This window comes from Rhopilema esculentum, unplaced genomic scaffold, assembly GCF_057945365.1.
Source record: "Rhopilema esculentum isolate cy_ngs unplaced genomic scaffold, ASM5794536v1 HiC_scaffold_36, whole genome shotgun sequence".
Classification (NCBI taxonomy): domain Eukaryota; kingdom Metazoa; phylum Cnidaria; class Scyphozoa; order Rhizostomeae; family Rhizostomatidae; genus Rhopilema; species Rhopilema esculentum.
In genome coordinates, this window is record NW_028300847.1 from 2,464,895 (window position 1) to 2,484,768 (window position 19,874).

General features: G+C 35.6%; 2 protein-coding genes across 2 annotated transcripts in view; one reads left to right on the forward strand and one right to left on the reverse strand.

Moving 5' to 3' along the window:
- The window catches only part of LOC135688483 (basement membrane-specific heparan sulfate proteoglycan core protein), a 93,287-nt gene extending 92,754 nt beyond the window's left edge, over positions 1–533 (forward strand). The window contains exon 33 of the mRNA XM_065205349.2: positions 200–533. Coding sequence (XP_065061421.2) covers positions 200–357 — 158 coding nt within the window. The 3' untranslated portion in view covers positions 358–533. The remainder of the gene's footprint in view (positions 1–199) is intronic.
- A 166-nt stretch (positions 534–699) lies between these two features.
- LOC135688485 (ATP-binding cassette sub-family B member 6) lies at positions 700–19,091 on the reverse strand. The gene is made up of 21 exons (XM_065205350.2): positions 18,960–19,091; positions 16,789–17,582; positions 16,392–16,459; positions 14,041–14,132; positions 13,433–13,531; positions 12,700–12,892; positions 11,581–11,702; positions 10,958–11,067; positions 10,254–10,319; positions 9,569–9,694; positions 9,329–9,405; positions 8,680–8,743; positions 8,160–8,245; positions 7,403–7,460; positions 6,766–6,870; positions 5,719–5,792; positions 4,670–4,770; positions 3,945–4,057; positions 3,404–3,498; positions 2,405–2,473; positions 700–2,206 (listed from the first exon to the last, which is right to left on the reverse strand). The coding sequence occupies exons 2-21, from the start codon at positions 17,527–17,529 to the stop codon at positions 2,095–2,097; spliced, it is 2,571 nt and encodes an 856-aa protein (XP_065061422.2). The 5' UTR covers positions 17,530–17,582; positions 18,960–19,091; the 3' UTR covers positions 700–2,094.
- Positions 19,092–19,874: the final 783 nt, after the last annotated feature.

Genomic DNA, 19,874 nt, shown 5'->3' on the forward strand with positions numbered 1-19,874 from the left:
AATGAGGTGTTTAGTTTTTGTGGAGTCTTATTAGCTGATTTGAAAACATCGTAAAAGGCAGCGTGTGACTCGATAGAGCATTTGGGGCTATCCAGTGAATGAAATCCAGTGTATGAAATTCAGTGGAACGGTGCTTTGACAAGTAAGGTAATAAAAGGTTTGTTTAAATAAATTTAATATAAATACTTCTTCCATTTAGGTGGTGGTAAAGACGTCGCTGCGTTGACTGGCCAAAAATATAAGAACTCATACACTGGATGCATTGCTAATGTTCGTGTAGAAGACAAAGCCATCTTGCTTCAGGATATGGCCGAAGATGGGCGCAGTGTTCACCCATGCACAGAAAACAGCATTTAACACAGCGAATTCTTTACTGCAAATATGTTTTCTACTTATCTGCTGTTTATATATACTTTTTACCAGTTCTAATTTTGTACTGCACATTTGTTACACAGTATCTTCTCTAATCTATCATGTATTTTGTTTACGCTGGAATGTTTTTCAGCTAGCATGAAAATATTTCAAGCCCGTGATCTTGTCCCACGTGTTCTGTTGTAAATGCTAAAAGCTTCATAGGAAGATTGCGTTTTGAACCTTTGTTGATGAGAAAAATTGAATTCCCCAGTTTTACGTTCATTGTTTTCGATTTTAAAGATACTAACATTTTTGCTAGAAAGTCTGCAAAAAAGAAGAATCGCAAAAGGACATGGCATATTTTGAAAATCCTTTATAGGGCACATGTTAGGGTATTTCATCTTGAGTTTGGGTGTGGCTGTGATATATCATTAACGTGGTTTTAAGCATCGCCCATGACTAAGTCAACACGCAATTTTCGAAATATCGACAACATAGTTCGTTATTTTGCGTAAAATTTTATTCAAAGTTATATTGCTACTTGATATAAAGCAACAAGCAATCAAGTATGTTTATAAAAGTCTAAATATCATTCAAAAAGGCGAGCAGGAAAAATCTGGGGTGGGGGAGGGAATCAATTAATAAAACAGAGTGAAGCATTATCGAAAAAAATTCTCTCGGAAAATTCTGTTTAAACTTTAAATTGAGATTAAGGACACTTATGTAATCGAGTTCTTCATAACGGCAATATTTTCAAATTGAACGCATTTTTGACGAATTTTGCAGAAAGGCTACAAATTTCTATTGCTGAACCTGTTCAAAGAAATTTTCCTTGGCTTTTACTCAAATGGTCCAATGGGAGTGTCCAAATTTGAACTTGACCAGACATCGCTCTATTCTAAGCAAGTCTTTGGAAAAAATTGCAAAAAGAATGGAAATTTTGATATAAAGCAATTATAATGAAAAAAAGGTGAAATGCACGCGTGAGAGAGTTGCTACGACCTATTAACAAATGTTTTGCTAATTTTATTTATGTCAATGTATATAATGCAAAAAATTGCAAGGAAAATTAATATAAAATATGTTACATTTAAAAACAGTACCGGATTATGATTCACAAGCTAAATACCGGACCAAAATAGAGCGGGAATGGAAATGCGGAAAATAAATGCGGGACCTCGACTGAAGAGGAATCAGAGAAATTAATTTGTTTTCAACTACCCTTCAACATCCACGAGTAGCCATAGACCTAAACGTATATTTGGACCTATGACCATTTAAAAAGTAGGAAAGGGGGAGGCCGGGCTCATCGTAGCCAAGGTGGCAAGATCGGGTCCAATGACAGGTGGGGCAAAACTAGTTGGGTGAGGATTGGGGGGGGGGTGATTTTGTGAATGCTTTTTGAGGTGATGGAAAGCGTCGCCTTTTCATTTGCAGAGTGGCAGATTGGCACTCTGTGAAGCAACAGTCTGAAAATGGCATGCAATGGACTTTTATAAGCCACGTTATATTAGAATTACGAGCCAAGTATGCGAATTGCTGTTCACATCAACTACTGGCTACAAAAGGACAACAAAACAACAATTGAATAATATTAAAAAAGAATGCAGTGATTTACTTTTCTTAGCTGATCAAAGAGTACGAGTTAAGTCTGAATGGAATAAGTCATATTTGCGTTACACTGTACCTTTCTAGGCTAGTTTTTCATAATCAGCTTTATGTCTTGTAAATCGTGGAGGCTCAATCACTGCCATTGCTCTCGTCACTGATCTTCGATTCAAGTGAATCTCCTTGCAACTGCTGCATCCACATCTCGGCATAGAGCCCATCTATGTTCAGCAGCTCGTCGTGCCTGGATAATGACATATAACTGGATTTAAAAAAACTACTTAAATGAAACTCTCACATCAAATTTCGTCTGACCAAGACAGACGATTGAAATTTAAAATGAACTTATTATAAAAATGTTATGACAAGGGACATAAAATTATCATTAAAGGCTCAACTGTGTCCTTTTGCCTGATTCTTTGTAAAAATTTGCATATCTTACCTTCCTCTTTCGACGATTTCTCCATCTTTAATCACTAAAATTTGGTCAGCATTAACAATTGTCGAGAGCCTGAAAAGGAGGATTAGTAATGTAAACGAAACTGGGGTTAACAACACCAGGGTGGGTAAAGCAATAAATTGGCAGTTGAGCAATGAAAATTTATTTATCTTGCATACAAACATGATTTTATCCACGAGCTATCATAAAATAAAAAAATGATTGTCTTAATCAAAGACGGATAAAGGCCAATCTTCTTGGCCATTTCTATCCACATGTCTGACGGAAGTGAACCTTTTTATAGGTAGAAATAAAGGCAAAACAAAAGAATGGGTGGAAAATTGTGACTATGAATCAGGCAAGAATTTATTACCTAGGAGTTTTTAAAGGGAATTTTAAATAACTAATTTCTAACAAAGTGGAAAAACTGCAGCTTAAAGCCGAAAACCCACTCTGGAAAACGATCCGCGGATCGGATCAGATCGAGTTGTTATGATCAGTTCCGTTCGATTCGCGGATCGTTTCAGATTGGAATTCATGACGCAAGTGCTCTATTGTTTAAAAGTTCTAATTCGATTTTGATCGAAAGAAAACTACTGTACCGGAACGGTACAAAAAAAATTGAAATGATTTCAACTTTTTTTTCGATCTCTTTCGATCTGTCGCTGATCAGTCATGTGACCAGTTTTGCATCCATAGCGTGTGCGCAACACAAAATCAGATCCGATCCGCGGATCATTTCCCGGACTGGGTTTTCGGCTTAACGCGTATGTTTGATATAAAAAAGCCATCATTATAATTATCTGCTCAGTTTTTCTAGCAGCAAAATTTTCTCTTAATACAGTTTTAAAATAACTCATATTGACATAAAACAAGAGATTAAGAATTCTTCTAGTAAACTCAGGCCAGGTTAAAATACAGTAAACCGCTGTAACTAAATCTACAGATGAGTAACAAAGGGATATACGCTACTGGCGATAAAGCAGTCATTAGTAAATATACCTGTGGGCCACTACAACTGTGGTACGATTGCTGCAAACTTTGTCAAGCGAAGCCTGAATATTCCTTTCTGTCCGCGTGTCGAGTGCTGAAGTTGCCTAAGTTGAATTCAAGTGGCAGTAAAATTAAGATATGAAAGGTATGATAAAGAATTTTAGGATAAGAAGACAAGGACAACGATCAATGTATGATTATTTTGAAAGCAAGATTCAAGATCCCATTACAATTTGCTTGAGCGGAAAAAATTTGGAAAAATCTCAAAAATCTAAGAAGGCTTATAATGAAAGTTTTCTACACAAATGTTAAAAAATTCCAGTAATAGTTTCTCTCGTAAACAAAAAACAGCTGTAAAACAACAGAGAATATAAAAACGCTAATAGAAGTAAGAGATATAGATTTCCAGAGGGCTAGGTTCGAATCACAGTCTAATCAAGTCATTATAGGAAACAAGTTTTTTTACAACACTCGGGGTTCCTAAAAGTTAACATAACCTAGAGTATTTTAAAAACGAATTGAGAGTGAAACGAAATTGAACCTAACTTACTTCATCCAAGAGAACAATTGATGGAGCTTTAAGTATTGTACGGGCAATTGCCACTCGCTGCTTTTCTCCCCCGCTAAGCTTTAGTCCTCTTTCGCCAACAATTGTGTTATAACCTGGAAAATTATTCATATAATGTATAAAGTGATGCTTGGAATATTGAGGCTAGGTCAATAATATTATCATAGGATACTTTTCAAACATAATTATACTCGCAAAATTTTCAACTTCAATCAAATTATGGGCATCTTGTGGGGTCAAAGTTTGAAATATACGCGTTTGATTTGCAATTGAATGAAGCAGATTGCTTCAAAATATCGAGTATGTGGTGCTTTGAAAATGCATAATACTCTAAAACAGAAAACTGTATAGATTTGGAGTAACAAAATTACTTGAAGAACGATAATATCTGCTTTATAAGAGCATCATGCTTATCTACAATTTCAAATTCAAGTCAAGTTTTCTGAAGGTTTGACCATTTTAATAACAGCAATTATGAATCCTGTATTTCAGATATTTTCATCACTCAATAAAGAGAAAGTGATATGTGCAAAGAAAATTCTCAACCTGTTTCCTATATAAATTCTATGGCTTGTTTTTAAGAGATCTTTATAAAGAAATTAGTTGGTAAAATTGAGAAAGGAATATTTGTGCACTGGATGGTTACTTCAGCTGAAAAAAACAGTACATGATGCAACCTAAAGTGTTTAAGCATATAGAAAAAATACCGTCTTTGAGTGTCAGCACTTTCTCGTGAATATCAGCTGCCTCGGCTGACTGATCGATTTCCTCATCTGGTGCTTCCACTCTCCCGTACCTTATGTTATATCTAGCAGAAAGCAAAATTTACGATTATCAGAAAGATGTCCCTCTTATAATGTTTGCTATTGGTTATAATTTACAGTTGTTTAAAAAGGCAATCAATACATTTTTCAATCAAATCAGCAGGCTGTATTTTCTAAGTTCATGTAAAAGGCAGATCAAATCGTTGCAGTTCATTGCGCAGGATCGAGCTTACAAATTGCGAGCTCTTTGGCTTTCGCATTGACGTCTGCTGGCAGCGGACACTTTTTGTGAATTGCTCCATTTCCGCTGTTCAAAGCGTTCGCATGTTCTGCTATTTTCTAATCACATTCAAAATCGGCAACAAAGCAATCGAGTCACATGACCATTCTTGATTTCATTCACTTCTCAAGGTCTTACCCAACAATACAATGAATGAAGACTAAGAAAGCTATTACATGCGCTTCCCTGAGCAATCCAGCCAATGGAAGAATTGGAAAGTATCCCATAAATGAGGTGAATGGCCAAAAACAGAAACACAGATCACACATCAGATTGAACCAAACAGATTTGCTACTTGATTTCCAATAGGCCATTGCAGGAAATGTGGTGACCCTCTTTGAACTTAAAGACCTCATAAAAACTTTTTCCCGCATTCTCTACGAAAAACGTTTACACATGCTTCGCTACCTCTAGTCGTAGATCTTCTATGATGTAGCGAAAGGTAACGAAGTATATGTTGATTAGTAACATACTTTCATGAAAATGTTGGAGAATGTTACTTGCTGAATCTTTTTCAATAAGCAGAATATCACATTTTAACATTTTGCCTCGTCATCATGAAATACTGCCTTCATTTTACTGAAATATTGTTTTCTTTTCTAATATCAACATTTTCACGTTAATGAAATAATAGAAAAGTAAAAATAAGTGTCAATAAAGCTAGAAAATACAAAACTAAAAGATCAAATCTTACTGCCCTTCAACATCTTACCTGATAGTGTCATTAAAAAGGACCGTGTCTTGTGGAACAACACCAATATACTGTCGCAGTGATCGTTGAGAAACCTGGAGGATGGGTTGACTTAAACAATTACTAAGAAATGGGCAAAGTTGTCTAGTTGTGAGGACTCAATTATCTTACAAAATGATACAGCAAATCAAAACAAACATAATCTGCAGAAACCTTTTTACTGTACTAAAATGCATGAGGAAATGATAGAATTTAAATATGGCCGTAGAATATCACAGAAATGAACATAGTTCCTGTCTTCAAAGGAAACGAACGTCTATGGGTCCTCATGTAACGCAGGCTCTAATACATAGATACACTTCAAAATTGCACAGCAAAGCACTCATGACCTTTGCTAGGATATCTCAAGAAACATCAAACTATAAAATTACATTGTCATTCTTCATGCATCACCAGAACAGTTTGCAATGTCACCGCACTATATTTGTATACTAATCTAGTATAGTTTATTACAGGGGGATAAGCCATACAATAACAGCTGATTAATAGCGATTGAAGGAAAGCTTAAAAATTTGTATCAAAAAAAGATTTGTGCATAAACAGCTTGAAAAAGTAGCAGAAATCCAACGGAAGCAATTTTGTTCAACCACCCATCAAGGTATAAAAAACAATTACCATTTGCAATGGAAGTTTTACGCACACAGTGCAGAAGAAGTTGTCCGCTTTGCCAAGCCTATTTAATGAAAGGCACAAGGCAGCTATAAAGAATAGCTCCAAGGTTATAAAGTCCGTGAAAAAGGCCAGTTGCCAAACAATGCTATTCCATTTTGTTGTTATCAAACTGTGAAATCTCTTGGCTTCCTATTGCTTCACGAATAATTGTCCTATCGCTTGACAAAAGAGCGAAACAAAATATGAACAAGCAATCACATGCAAAATCCACAACCGACGCCGTTGGCTGTTATTTTTAGCTTGCCCAGATCCCTGGCACAAGACACATTTTATAACCGTCGTGTGTCTTTAAATTTTGGCTGGGAGACAGTGTACTAGAACAGAGATGCAACTCACACTTTCGATATTTTGATCATCAATATAAATTGCTCCCGAAAACAGATCATAGAACCTGAACAGCAATCGAATGATGGTGCTTTTACCACTGCCAGATGGACCAACCTGTAAAATGATTTTGTATGAAAGAATGTCAAGGGTACGTAATATGCTAGGTAACACGGAATATATAAAGAGTTCATAATTGAAAAAACTGCTAGGTAACCATATGCATACTTCGTCCACTGGTTCAAAAATGATTAGAATCTATTAAAGTTTTCGAGACATTACTACAGAATACTAAGCATTTGTAATCTGGGCTGATACTCAACACGCGCTGGTATTCAACAGTATCATACATGAAGGGACTAGCTTGAAAGGAACTATATAGGAGCATTTGTACATTTCACAGCCGACAAGAAAGGCACCACAATTATGAAAAGTGATCAATACTAGATACTGTAACTAATTTCAAATTTCGAGAACAATTTTGCAACTTCAAGTTTCATAATGAAGAACCAGGGGACCAACATTTATAATTTCAAAGCAGCAATTTTCCACAGGTGATTTAGTAATACATTGCAAAGCATACGTACAGACCACAGATTGCTTGAATCAGAAAAAAGTCACAAAACACATAGCTTAATTTCATTCTTACCAAGGCAACAGTCTGTCCTGGAAAGACGTCGAAGGAGATGTTCCTCAGTATGAGTTTGCTAGAATGGAAATCACAGAATGAATCTTTTAAAAGTAGTGAGGTCAAAGACAAGGGAAATACCTCTATATGTGAAAATTTAGCAATATCTGTTTTATATTTCCTGAAAAATCTTCAGTGAAAACTCGACTTCACTTTGGCTCGTCAGTGAAGACACGACTTGGTCTGGTTCATGTGTCTAAGAACCAAGACAAAAGTACAGTGGCCTTATGGAGAAGGGGCCTGTGCTCATGTGACCATATATCACACAACCGGTAACATATCTAGCTGATTTAGTATTTATGGAGGTGTTTTACGTTTCTTTCAGGCTAAGTGCTCAAAGTTCTAAAAGTAGGTTTTACGACGTAATCACTCTGTCCCTCTACATCTGGCCAAGAAGGAGAATGAGAGTTCCAGCTCGGGAAGGCTTTTTCAAGAAGCAAGAAAACCCAATATCATGTAAACAACGGGTCCATACCTATTAAACGTTATACTCTGGTGATATGATACCTTAGTGGTTTGTTACCCACAGTCGAATAACAAGCTTAGATGACAGAAAACAAAAAGCCAGTTTCGAAGCAAAAGTAAAAAGTGGAATTCTTGAAGAATCATCATTAATTAAGAGGACATGACTAAGATAAATCAAAAAGGCTTCTTTCAGTGTCCTCCTTTTTAAGATATCACGATATCTATCAAAGCTTCACATTGAAAGCAATCATACCTTGGATCATAACCAAATGTTACATTTTTAAACTGGACTTTTCCATTGGTTAAATGAAGATTCGTTACATCATCACGATCTTTAACCTATAAAATAAATGTTTAATGTGTAATCAAAATCAAACACATTAGAATGGACTCTTAGAAAAGAAAAAAAAGGATTTAAAAAATTGTTAGATGGAAAGAGAGAGAAAGGTGCCATAAAAGGTTATTTTCTTTTACTTTATTTTTCTAAAAGGTAACGTTGGTGTATTGTTAGATATTATTAAGATAAAAAAATCTCGATTAAACTTTGAAACTATGGAAATTGTCAGGCAAATTTCAAAGCCTTTTACGATATCAGGCGGGCTTCCAAACCCTGTTGACTGGTATCTCTCGGTATCAAGTGAACGTTGACCGATAGGAAAAACCAAACAAAGTTGCTACACGAAGAGAACACCGAGCTAATACAGATGAAGAAGTTTGAATATCAAGAGCACATTTTGGCAACAGATTTGCAAGAGTAACGGCGTTGCAATTACCTCTACATCTTCTTTCAGCAACTCAAACATGTTTTCCATGTCAATAAATGCTGTTTGAATCATACTAGAAAAGTAGTGAGCAAGGTATTATATAAGTTTGTCAACAAACAAACAAATAGCAAAATAGTGCAGTGCTTATAAGGGCTAAGTAACACATTGCAACTTATTACTTCAAGCTCTAAGAAAAATCATAATGAATTAATATACTTCAAAAAAAATGCACCACTTAGAAATCGGGCACATAATATGACAAAAAACTAATAGAAATGATATTAATTCCTCGAGCAAATATCTTAAAATTAGTGATATACTGGCATGATTAACGCATCTTGATGCTAGGAATATCAGATGCCTTCAGCTCGGATTCAAGATGAATTACTTTTGGGTTCACGAAGTCCATAGGCAGCTTAAAAAAGCAAAGATGTCTTTCGTGGGGCAAAGAGATTAAACAATTTGAAATTTTCAATCACTATTAACCTGAATGCAAGAAATATCGAATAAGAAAATCAATAGGAATCATAGACACACGAATACGATAAGAAGTTTTGGTTTATTTCCTATAATTTCGCAGTCAATCTCTGCCGCTTTTCTGTTAGCTTTATACAGTATAAATATATTTAAGAATATTCAATCTCTGGTTTTCACCTACCGATAATATGTTCCAAAGAAATTCAAAGGCATGTAGAGCTGCTTCATGTAAGTGATAAACAACACAAAATCCCCAACCTACGAAAAAAGGACATTTCAGTTTTTTAACCAACAGGAACGTATAGGGAAGCAAAACTAGTATCTACGTTAAAGTAGGCAATCAAATTTCAATTTAAAGCATTGATTTAATTTCATATACAGACATTATATGAAGAACATCGCTTTAACTGAAACAACCAACCTTGAAATGTCCAATCATTACAAGATGTGCACAGTATAATGTACCAGCAAGTAATCCAGAAGTGATGACCAAGTTTTGTGATGTGTTGAGAATATTGAGTGAGGCTAGGGCCTTCCACTGGCAATTCTAAACATAAAAATTCAAGAAGAATTTAGCAACTCGATTCCAAGAAAGCAAAAGTTTGATAATATTCGTAACACGAAAGAGCTGAGACATACTATAATAAAGCACGCCTTAGAGCAGAAACCTTTTTCACCCGATACACCTTAGAGTACACACGCTAGCTAACGTCCACAGGCGTTTATACTCTAAGGCGTGTCAGGTGAAAAATACTTCGGTATATGTTTCCGCTCTTCCATACTATTTTCAAATGTTGCGGCAACAAAGACTTATTTGGTTTTATATCTGTAGCAGGAGGATGACAACAATACACACTTTTTTGCTTTATCAATATTATAACCTCATATTGGCTAAAAAATTGCTTAAAGTACTTTAAAAAACGGGCGTATTCCGGCTTACAAACAATTCAAATATAAATCTTTAGTTTACGACGTCCAGTAAATATTCTAGTCTTTCAATAAACATAAAAATACTTCCCCAAAAGCTGCCAAACTTTCTGAGATTTAGATTAAGAAGATAAAACCACAAACAGTAAGAAATAACAAGATTGTGCTGAAAGACATACCTGATAAGCCTGGATTGCCTCTGTGTACCTCTCTCCTTCGAAGAGTTCGTTGTTGTAGTATTTGACCTGGATAGCAATTTTTCATTTGTAACCTGACCATGTGGCTCACTTTCTATATAATTAGACTCTGTTTTGACCGAGCAGTGTCCTCAAACATATAGTCAATATAAGAAAACATCACAAGTCCTTATGAATATACAATTACGGCGCAAAAGAATTAAAATTATTGCTTAAAACATCAAAGTTTGCTGACGTAATTACAGACTAATTTACAGAGGCTTGATGGGGCAACAGCCTGTGCTAATGTGGTCATATCGCAGCCCAGTTGCAACACATTCAACTCATTTTGCATATTCAGAAGTACCATCGCCTCTTTGAATTTTGTAAATTTTTAGTTCGCTTAATTTTGCTCTGATGAAGCCCCGTATGCCGGGACGAAATATTAGCCATCACTGATTTGTGTGTTTGTTTTTGTCTATTTTCGTCGCGTTGCGGTGTTCCTTATATACTACTATTTTATCGATTTTTCGCCGCAAGATTTCCTCCGGAGACCGTAGAGCAGCCTGCTATCGTGGCCTCTCCTTTATTCGCACACTCACAGTTTTTAATGACTTTGGATTATATTGATCAAAATTTCAAAAAAATTTAAAATACTTCCGAGGTCTATTTATCTAAATAAAAGGTATACTGGATGCACCACTCACTGTTTCGAAATTCAACAACGAGTCGACGGCTTTCGCTTTAGTGACGTTATCTCTTTCGTTCATCTCTCTTCGAAATTTCGTTCTCCACTCTGTGATTATTACCGTAGTGACTGCAAAACAGTAAAAAACACAAATGTGATGAAAGTTGAGAAAAACATTTTTCATAAAAAGAAGCTGAAAATGAAAAATGCTTAATTACACTTAATTACACGAAAATAAGCGGCGAGCAAAGTTGTTTTTGGTGGGTAAAATTGAATCAAAGATATGACGCAATATATAAACAAACTGATTATGTCTAACTTCCACAGCACCTAGTAATAGGACGGTGAGAACAAGGAATCAAAATGAAAGAAGAATTTGAAAATACAATATAAAGGATATCTAAACAGTTGTTTCAATCAAGATTATAATGCCAGTTTATTTGTACAGTATAATGACAGATAAAATATTTAGTCAATTGTCGGATGCTTATGCCATATTCAAGGTGCTGTAGTGTACGTGAAACTGGGAGTAACAACTACAAATGCTCCAATCTATACACCAAAGCGAATATTGTTACTTGAAAGGATGAGCCAGCAAAAAGGACAGGTATATCAATGCAAGGAAGAAAAAGCTGAACTTACGTAGATACAGAACCATAGTAAGGAAGACGATGAGGGCAAACCAGCCATTGAAGGCTGTCGCAAAAAATACAACGGCTACCCCAATGTCTGCGATAGTGGGGAATATTTGAAACAAAATATAGCTGGAATAAAATGCAGATAGATAACAATTAATTTCGCTTCTTGCTATACTAAATTAACAAAACCGTATGAAGAATCTGGCTTTTCAGAACCTTTAGTCGGAACATTTGCACTTAGACACCACCATATAGTCTGGTCATACTTAAAAGCTGGAATAGTTATGCAATTAAAAACTAATGAAATCAGAATTGCTGTCAAACCATGGCACCTATTAATCTGATGCCATTTTTACATCCAAAACTTTGAATTAGTGCCCTGGTTTAAGCCCTCTAGTCAAATAAGAACCACTTCAAGAATCTAGAGAGGCTTGTTTTTTAATTCGATGCTCATTACATACGAACCTATTCAGATTGACAAATGTACACGATTTCATATGCAGTTTTTACAATCCCACCCAACCAGCTAGCAAAGTAGTTTTAATCAATTACATTTACTATAGATATTGTGATAAACAAAAAGTCTGGTTAAAATGAATTTGCACACACACTGAATAGGCCTATTTATTCGTCCAGTTTTCCTTAAAACGACTAAATCTTGACGCAGTGGCGGCGCCAAATACTGCCGAGTGGGAGGGTAATGGGTGTGGCCAGTGATACCACGCCCTAATCGCCTCGTTTCAGTGCTTTGTACCAGGTCAAATTTCCTTAGGAAATATGATCTACCCCTACCTAGTGCTTTCTAACCCGTTTTTAGAAGAAATATGTAGGCCATGTTTCGAAAAAAGTGGGGGGGGGGGTAACTACTCTCCCATACCACCCCCTGGCACCGCCACTGTCTGGACGACATAAATGCTTGCAAACGGATGTTTGTGGCAATTTCCAAGAAAAAAGCAAAGAGAGACGATGGTGGCTGTTTATTACAAATGATTCTTGTCATTGTACCCAATCGCGCCTTTTGGGGCTGAAAAAACCATCAGATTAGTCATTCTTTTAAAATGAATTCGTCAGTAGCATTTTATCATTAGACCTTTCACATACAACACAAATATTCGGTACAAACCTCAGCAAGCTGTCAATGCTTGTTGCTCCACGATCCACCATGCGAATGACCTCGCCTGTTTTCCTTCCCAAGTGCCAACGCAACGACAAACGGTGCAAGTGATTAAACAACTGGACCTGTACGGCTTTACTTGTATACTGCTGAACGTTAATCCAAACAAACGATCGGATGTTATTTAGGACACCCATTGATCCTAAAGGTAAATTATCAACATGGTTTATTGAGGCAATAAAATTATATTGCATTGTTGATACAAATGATCTCACGCCATCCAAATGAAAAGCAGTAAAATGATGTCACATTTTCCCGTTGTTTTAGAGCACAAGAACATTGTCATCCGCCCCTTCGCACCCCCCCCCCCCCCCCCCCCCCCTCGCCCCCGCCACTGCTGTGAGTGTAGGAACAGCATTGTATACCGATGCAAGATATTTCATGGTGTAAAGGTTCATAGTAGAAAAATTAGCATTAAAAACCAGGCTGTAATGAAATTGTCTCTTTCCTCTTGGGGATTCTAAATTGCATGTGACAAGGCCCCTTTTGATATAAAATCTAGACATTCCTCGTTAAAAGTGCGTAGCAGCATTGCTATTTTGACACTTGTAGACACTTCAGAATTGTCGCGGGGAAAATTTACAGTTTTTCAACCAATAATTCAAAAATCAGTTCACAATTTATTATAAAAGGTTGCAAAATATAAGATTTGAGAAAATTACGAGAAATTTCAAAAGCTCACCAATCCCTCCTCCTTGCAAAAATGACAATATAATGTACACAGCAATCAAATTGTATGGACTGCTTTCATTTGACTTGTCAGCTGCACCAAGATAGTTCACTGAAAACAAAAAAATTTTATGATCGAAAAAATATTTTCAATGTTTCAAAATCTGTATAAAGAAACCCATTATGAACAAAGAAAGGACTGGAAGCTTCAATATAATTTTAAATTTGCTCCACTTTTTAGCACCTTCTATAAATAAATATTGGTCTATTGCTATAAAATTGGAGCAAGCATTTTGCAAAGAGAATCCAATGTTAAGTAAATTTAAGATAAGAGATAGACAGATTATATTGAAAATTCCCCCCATACAAAAACGTGCAAAACTGGACAAACTAAACAAAAACAGCAAAATATCAAATTGTATGGAATGCTTTCATTTGCTTTGTCAGTTGCACAAAGATAGTTCACAGAAAACATACAGTTAACCTTGAGATTTTATAATGGCCAAATTCATCATTCAGAATTGCTATCCTTAAATATCATTCTCAATTTCCTTATTCAAGCAAGGATTTTGCTGGATTATGAAGCTCACTCTCTTTTTGACCCAGGAAATAAATGCTTACCAATTTTTTTATACTGAAGTGGCAGCAAAACATTTATTCCTCTGCCAGCTCCAAGCAAAAGTAAACAGAAAAGTACACGTGCCTGCAGCCATCTGCAAAAGATTTAATGAGACTATTTTGAAAAACTTGAAGGGCACAAAAGACAAGTCATTATACTGTCTAACATATATCTACTTGTGATTATAGGTATTCAATGTTTTAAGCATTACAAGAGTTGATTTCATCATCAGTTTTAGAAAAAAACAAATGGCTCACAATATTCTACATATCTGTTTACTAGTCAGTAATAAAGTGTTGATGCTGATTAATTTAACTGCTGCGCTCTTTGGGGGTATAGCACAGGACAATTGTCAATTAGTCCTTAACTTGGTAACATATATATGTTTTATAGGTTTTCTTGACGATCCAATCTGTCAATCATTCATCCACATAAAGGTAATCCTGACTATTCAAAATTGGAACCATATGGTAATTAAACCCCATAAAGACCATTTTGCTGGTACAATGAGCAAAATCAGAAAATAATGTTTTGTACAAGGCCAACTTTTGCAATTAATGTCACTGGAAGCATTAATTCTAATCAAGCTTTCAAAAACCATAGAGAATTCAATATATTTACTGCCAAAAACACAACCCTCCCTATGACAGACTTTGTAAAAAGTAGCCTGAGATTGCAGGCACATGCTTCCACATAAAGTGTGTAAGGCATGTAAAACATCACATAAGAAAAACAAAAAAGTTGCAAAGAAAATTTCAAAAATCAAACAGCCTTAAAGTTTTAAAAACTGTTTCAAAGATTTCTAAAGCAACAAGAAGTCATATATGCTAAATTCAAAGTCAGTTCTGTCAGTTTCCAAGGTATTAGAATGTTCCCAAACGAGATTTCAGAACAGCTTCGCCAAGCAGTTGTGCATTCTATGATTGCCATATTGTTGTGAAAAGCAGCACAATCAAAGCAAGGCATGCATTCATGAGTCAAAAAACAATGTTCCAGCCAAGAGATATCTTGAAGGGTATTGCAATAAACTTTAAGGTGAAATTATTTTCAAAACACAAGAGTGATTTTTTAAGACAATGTTAACAAATAAATTACCCTGTTTTTCATCTAATGTGGGAGTTTTTCCATAATTGATATTTATCCATCAATCAAGAGTTTTTCATTTGATCGAGGGACTGGAATAATCCTTCAATCAGAAGAAGAACCCTCAACCTATGGTACAACCTTATATCCAGTGAGGTGTGCCTTGTGGTCAAACAATAAGAATTTTTTATGAAAAACTGTTCAGCAAATGTTCATAACTCTAATCGCTCCCCTAAAATTTCCATTCATTTGCCCTTTTTGTATGCAATTGGTTCATTCTTATAACAGCAATTTCTCCCCTCATTGCCTTTTTTGCAATTAATTTTCTTACTGTCAGATGATTTTTAATATGGTAGTCATGAACCTCAATCTATTGGGAAAAGGATAGTGAAGCAAAAGGTATGTTTGCAGAGCTAAGAACCCTAAAAATTGGTAAGGGTTGTCGATTGGGGAGTGGAATAAAACATCATGTTCCTTCAAGCATTAGAAACAAGACACTTCACCAAAGTTAACAGCCTCCACGATCTTGCAGATCAGAAACAATAACTTCAGTATGCAATTCCACTATCAAGCAGCATTCTCTAGAAAATCCAAATTGCCTGAAAAACTATAATGGCCACGTGCTTTAGATTATTGGTAGAGCCAGATCGATGTTCCATCTAGCAGATTTATAATTTATCTACATAAACATGACAGAAGGAGTTTGTTTTCAATATAGGATCCATTGGTAACATTTTTCATAAGCATATGGCACTGATTGGGCAACCTCAACAGCAATGTGCTTGCATTTCTGATTGGCCTATTTAGATCCACAATTGGGTATATATGTTTCTAGGCATAGGAGTTTTTGATCTATGTTCTGACGTTTTATACTCTGAAAAGTGTCAGATCAAAAGCCTTAAGTTTGTTTCAAAATATGTTTTCAAAGCCATTTTTAAATTCTGTATGACAAAACGATTGTTTGTTAGGAGATTTGTTACTTTTGTGTTGGGCAATCTTTTTCTTTTTTTAATTCCTTTAAGCAAAGGGGATGCCTGACCCATGGTTAAAGCATATACAAATTGAAAGAAGTAAAACAGCAACATACTCTTTGACTTCAAGACTATTTAAAGGCAATTGACAGGTACGAAAGGGGCTCAATGGCTCAAGCTATCTGTTGATTGCTTTTAAAGTACATTCCATGTGTTACTGATTTAGCTCACCTCAGAAAATAAGGGGAGCGATTTACATCTCACCTACAAAAATACAAATGGCCAGGCTTGTAACATACCTGTCTTTTGGCCACAAGAAAGGCCACAGTTGCTTACTTTTTTCCCATAGGTCATTGAAAGGAGACTTCTGCATAAGATAAAGAAAATTACAGGATAAGAAATTTAAAGATGGCTTCAAAACAGTACATTGAGTATGATAGAAAAACATTCTAATAAAAAAAGGCAGTCAAGTGTCCACCCCAAAAGAATCTTTTAAACTGTTTTTCAAAATTGAACAGCTTTTAAATGACACTCGATAAAGCTAACTAGCCATTGAATTAGATACAATTACAAAAGCAACGTCTCCTAACAAGTAACACAGGTTTCAAGTTATCTTAGAAATTGCAAAATATCTAAATGTTACAACATTATAAATCTAATTGTTATAAACCTGTATCGAATATTAATATAAAATACCTTTGGTTTCTTTTTCTCACTTTCTTCTCCTTCAGCAACAACCTTCTTTTTTTCTTTGTATAAACCAGGAGCCAAGAAGCCCAATACAAACAAAATCAAATTTGAAGAAAATCTGATACTGAAAACAAACAGCTCCATTCTCTTAACTTCTGTTTTTGGACCAGAAAACCACCAAACATGGCTATCCCATGAAACAAGAGCAAATATGTCAACAAGCAATGACAATGACCAGAAAAGAAGAAAAAGCAAGGAATGTGACTTGATATGGGCTCTGTAAAACATCTTTCTCTCTCGTTGCAAATTGCGTAGTGCAAAACCCCAAATGAGAATCAGCATCACATCCTGATAGAGCACACTTCCATGGAGACAGCTTGGGCACAGTATTAGTCGGCTCATTAAGTCTGCTGCTGGCAAAATGATTAGGCATGCATGAAGAAGCCACTGTACTACATACAAGAATGGCCTAGGCAAATCACTAAAAGCAAATCCTTTAAAGTGTTTTTTGCAATGTGGTGACAATTGGTCGATTTCAATTCCACCTCTGCCACCATTTTGCACATGAAGTTTCCTGTACTTTTTCATTTTCTTACATTTCCAATACCTTCTTAGCTGAATGATAAAGCTGACAATAATCAGGATCATTAGAAGACTTGGTGTGAACAGCTCTACAAAACACCTTGAGAAGCCACCATCTTTAAACACTTTACGAAGTGTATCATTATTTGGGCAGAAAGAAAGCATTTTGGAGGCCTTTTGCTTATCTTGGAAAGAATCCAAATATAATCAGCAAAGACCTAAAACAGCAAAAAACTCACATTAAAGATAACTTACATAACTTTTTGACAATTATTTTTAAGCATTATGTTCCCTATCATGATTTGAGAATATCTTCATTGGTGATTGAAGACAACAACCACACTGGAAGCTTTTTTTCTTAGTGCAGACAAGTCATTTTTGGAAATTTGAGACTGCACCCCAGAAATCAAAGACACTTAAAAAATTTGCAACATAAAAAATAATGTAGAATTGTTATTTACTAGGGACTTTGTGTGGCCAATATACAAAATTGCTCTGATGGAAATTATCTATTGAAGGGGTGTGACAAATTTTCCAGTTGGGGCAATAGTCAACCAAAATAGTCTGTTTGGTTATTACAAAATTTTGATAGGCAAATCAAAGTGAATCAAGTCATTAAAAGTGAATCAAAGTAAATTTTTTTCTATTCAATTGCAAAGTTGAAAACACCTTCTAATATCTAGAATTATTTTAAATTTGTAAGTCTTTCTGAATACCAAAGTACAAATAGATAAACTGATACTGTTGAAGACCATTTGTATGGTGATTTTTTGGCACTAATAAAAGGTATCAAAAGGCTTCTATGAACAACATTTTCTTAACTCAGAAAAACACTCTTCAATACGGCTTAAGATTTTTTTCATTTTCCTGGTGCTGAATCCTGGAATAGTATTCCTACTGCCAAAGAATCTGTATCCTTGGTTTGCTTTCGTCATAAATTGAAGTCATATCTCCTTGCAAAAAAACATTACCAGCTGATATTTGAAATTGCTTACACTCTTTTCCACTTCCTCACATACGGAAACCAGGATTCATTTTTGGTATTTATACTTTGATAACTGTAAAGTGCTGAAATATCTTTGTGTATAGGGGGTCTCTCTCCTTGATTAGCTTTGACAGACTTCCTCCTTTAAATAATTCCCCATACATACATATCCCACTCATAATTTGTGTTCCACATATTATTGTGATAATAGTTGTTTGCTATTTCAATTTGCTATGTCTCTATCTAGTATTTTGTGAAAATGTATGTGGTCGGTGAAAGTCAAAATAAAATGAAACTGAACCTTAAACCTGAACTTGATATACATCATAATAGCTTGATCAGACAAAATAAACGTTCTATAGCACTTCAAAACATTCATATGAATGAGATCAGGGATAGGACAGGGACATGGAGAATCCTATCGTCTCTATCATCGCCTTTTTGGGTTTATTGTTACATAATTGACATGACAGTTTAGCAGATTTCAAATTAGGCCAAGCATGAAAAGCGATGAATTGCGATGCTTAGCATGCTACCTACTTCTTTCCTTATAATAGCAAACACAATTTAATCAAAGACATTTTAAAAACAAAACAAAACCACAACTTACGAATTCTTCCCATGCAATAAACTCGTGTTTGATGGCAAAGCTTTGATTTTTGATCTAAACAGGGAAAACAATAATGCTCCTTCGCAAGCTTTGCTACTGGACCGGACTCACGCCTCTTCGGTATGGCCACCAGAAAACAGCGGTCCCAACAGTTAGTTACCTTCGACGTACGAACTCACTATCCAGTGCCGTTGGAACGAAAATCATATTGGGGCGGGAGGGCTGCCCATTGTATTCCTTCTTATTCAGCACACTGTTGTAAAGGAATTATACTACAGTTTGTTCGACAATTTTTTTTTTTGGGGGGGGGGATGCTCTAGCTATCCACTCTAGCCCATGAACACTATGATGGGAGGGGCATGTTGCACGAGGGGTGTGACACCTTGTTGACAAAAAATTCCATTTCAAAATACGAAGAATTTTTTTCCATGTAAGAGATGCTTCGTCCGCAAATTCCCAAGCCTTTCGTCAAATAAAGGATGGTTCCCCCAATTGCCCAATGGAAACTACGCTCTCACTTTTGGATAAATATCTAGTGACGGCCTTGCTCTGGCCTGTTCTCTATTCTCTGGTCGAGTATTTTAACCGAGAGTAGTCAGTAAATGTTAGATGGAGATGTTGAATGTTGGAGAGGTAAGTTCCAATGCCTAGTGTCCCAGGGCCCACAAACAAAATGGGGCCGCAACAAATTTTCTAAAGATTTATTTGTATTCATATGGTTACTTTTACACGAGTTTCTTTGTTATTATGTGTCAAATGTTTATGAAGAACATTGTCTTCTCAAGGCGGGAGAGTTATGATAAACAAATTAGCCACGTACAGTTTTCAAAATAATTCATGAAAAGGTCAATCCCAATTAATTCATGATGATAGAGATTATTGGAATATTCCTCGGGTGGTAATTAAATTGAGACT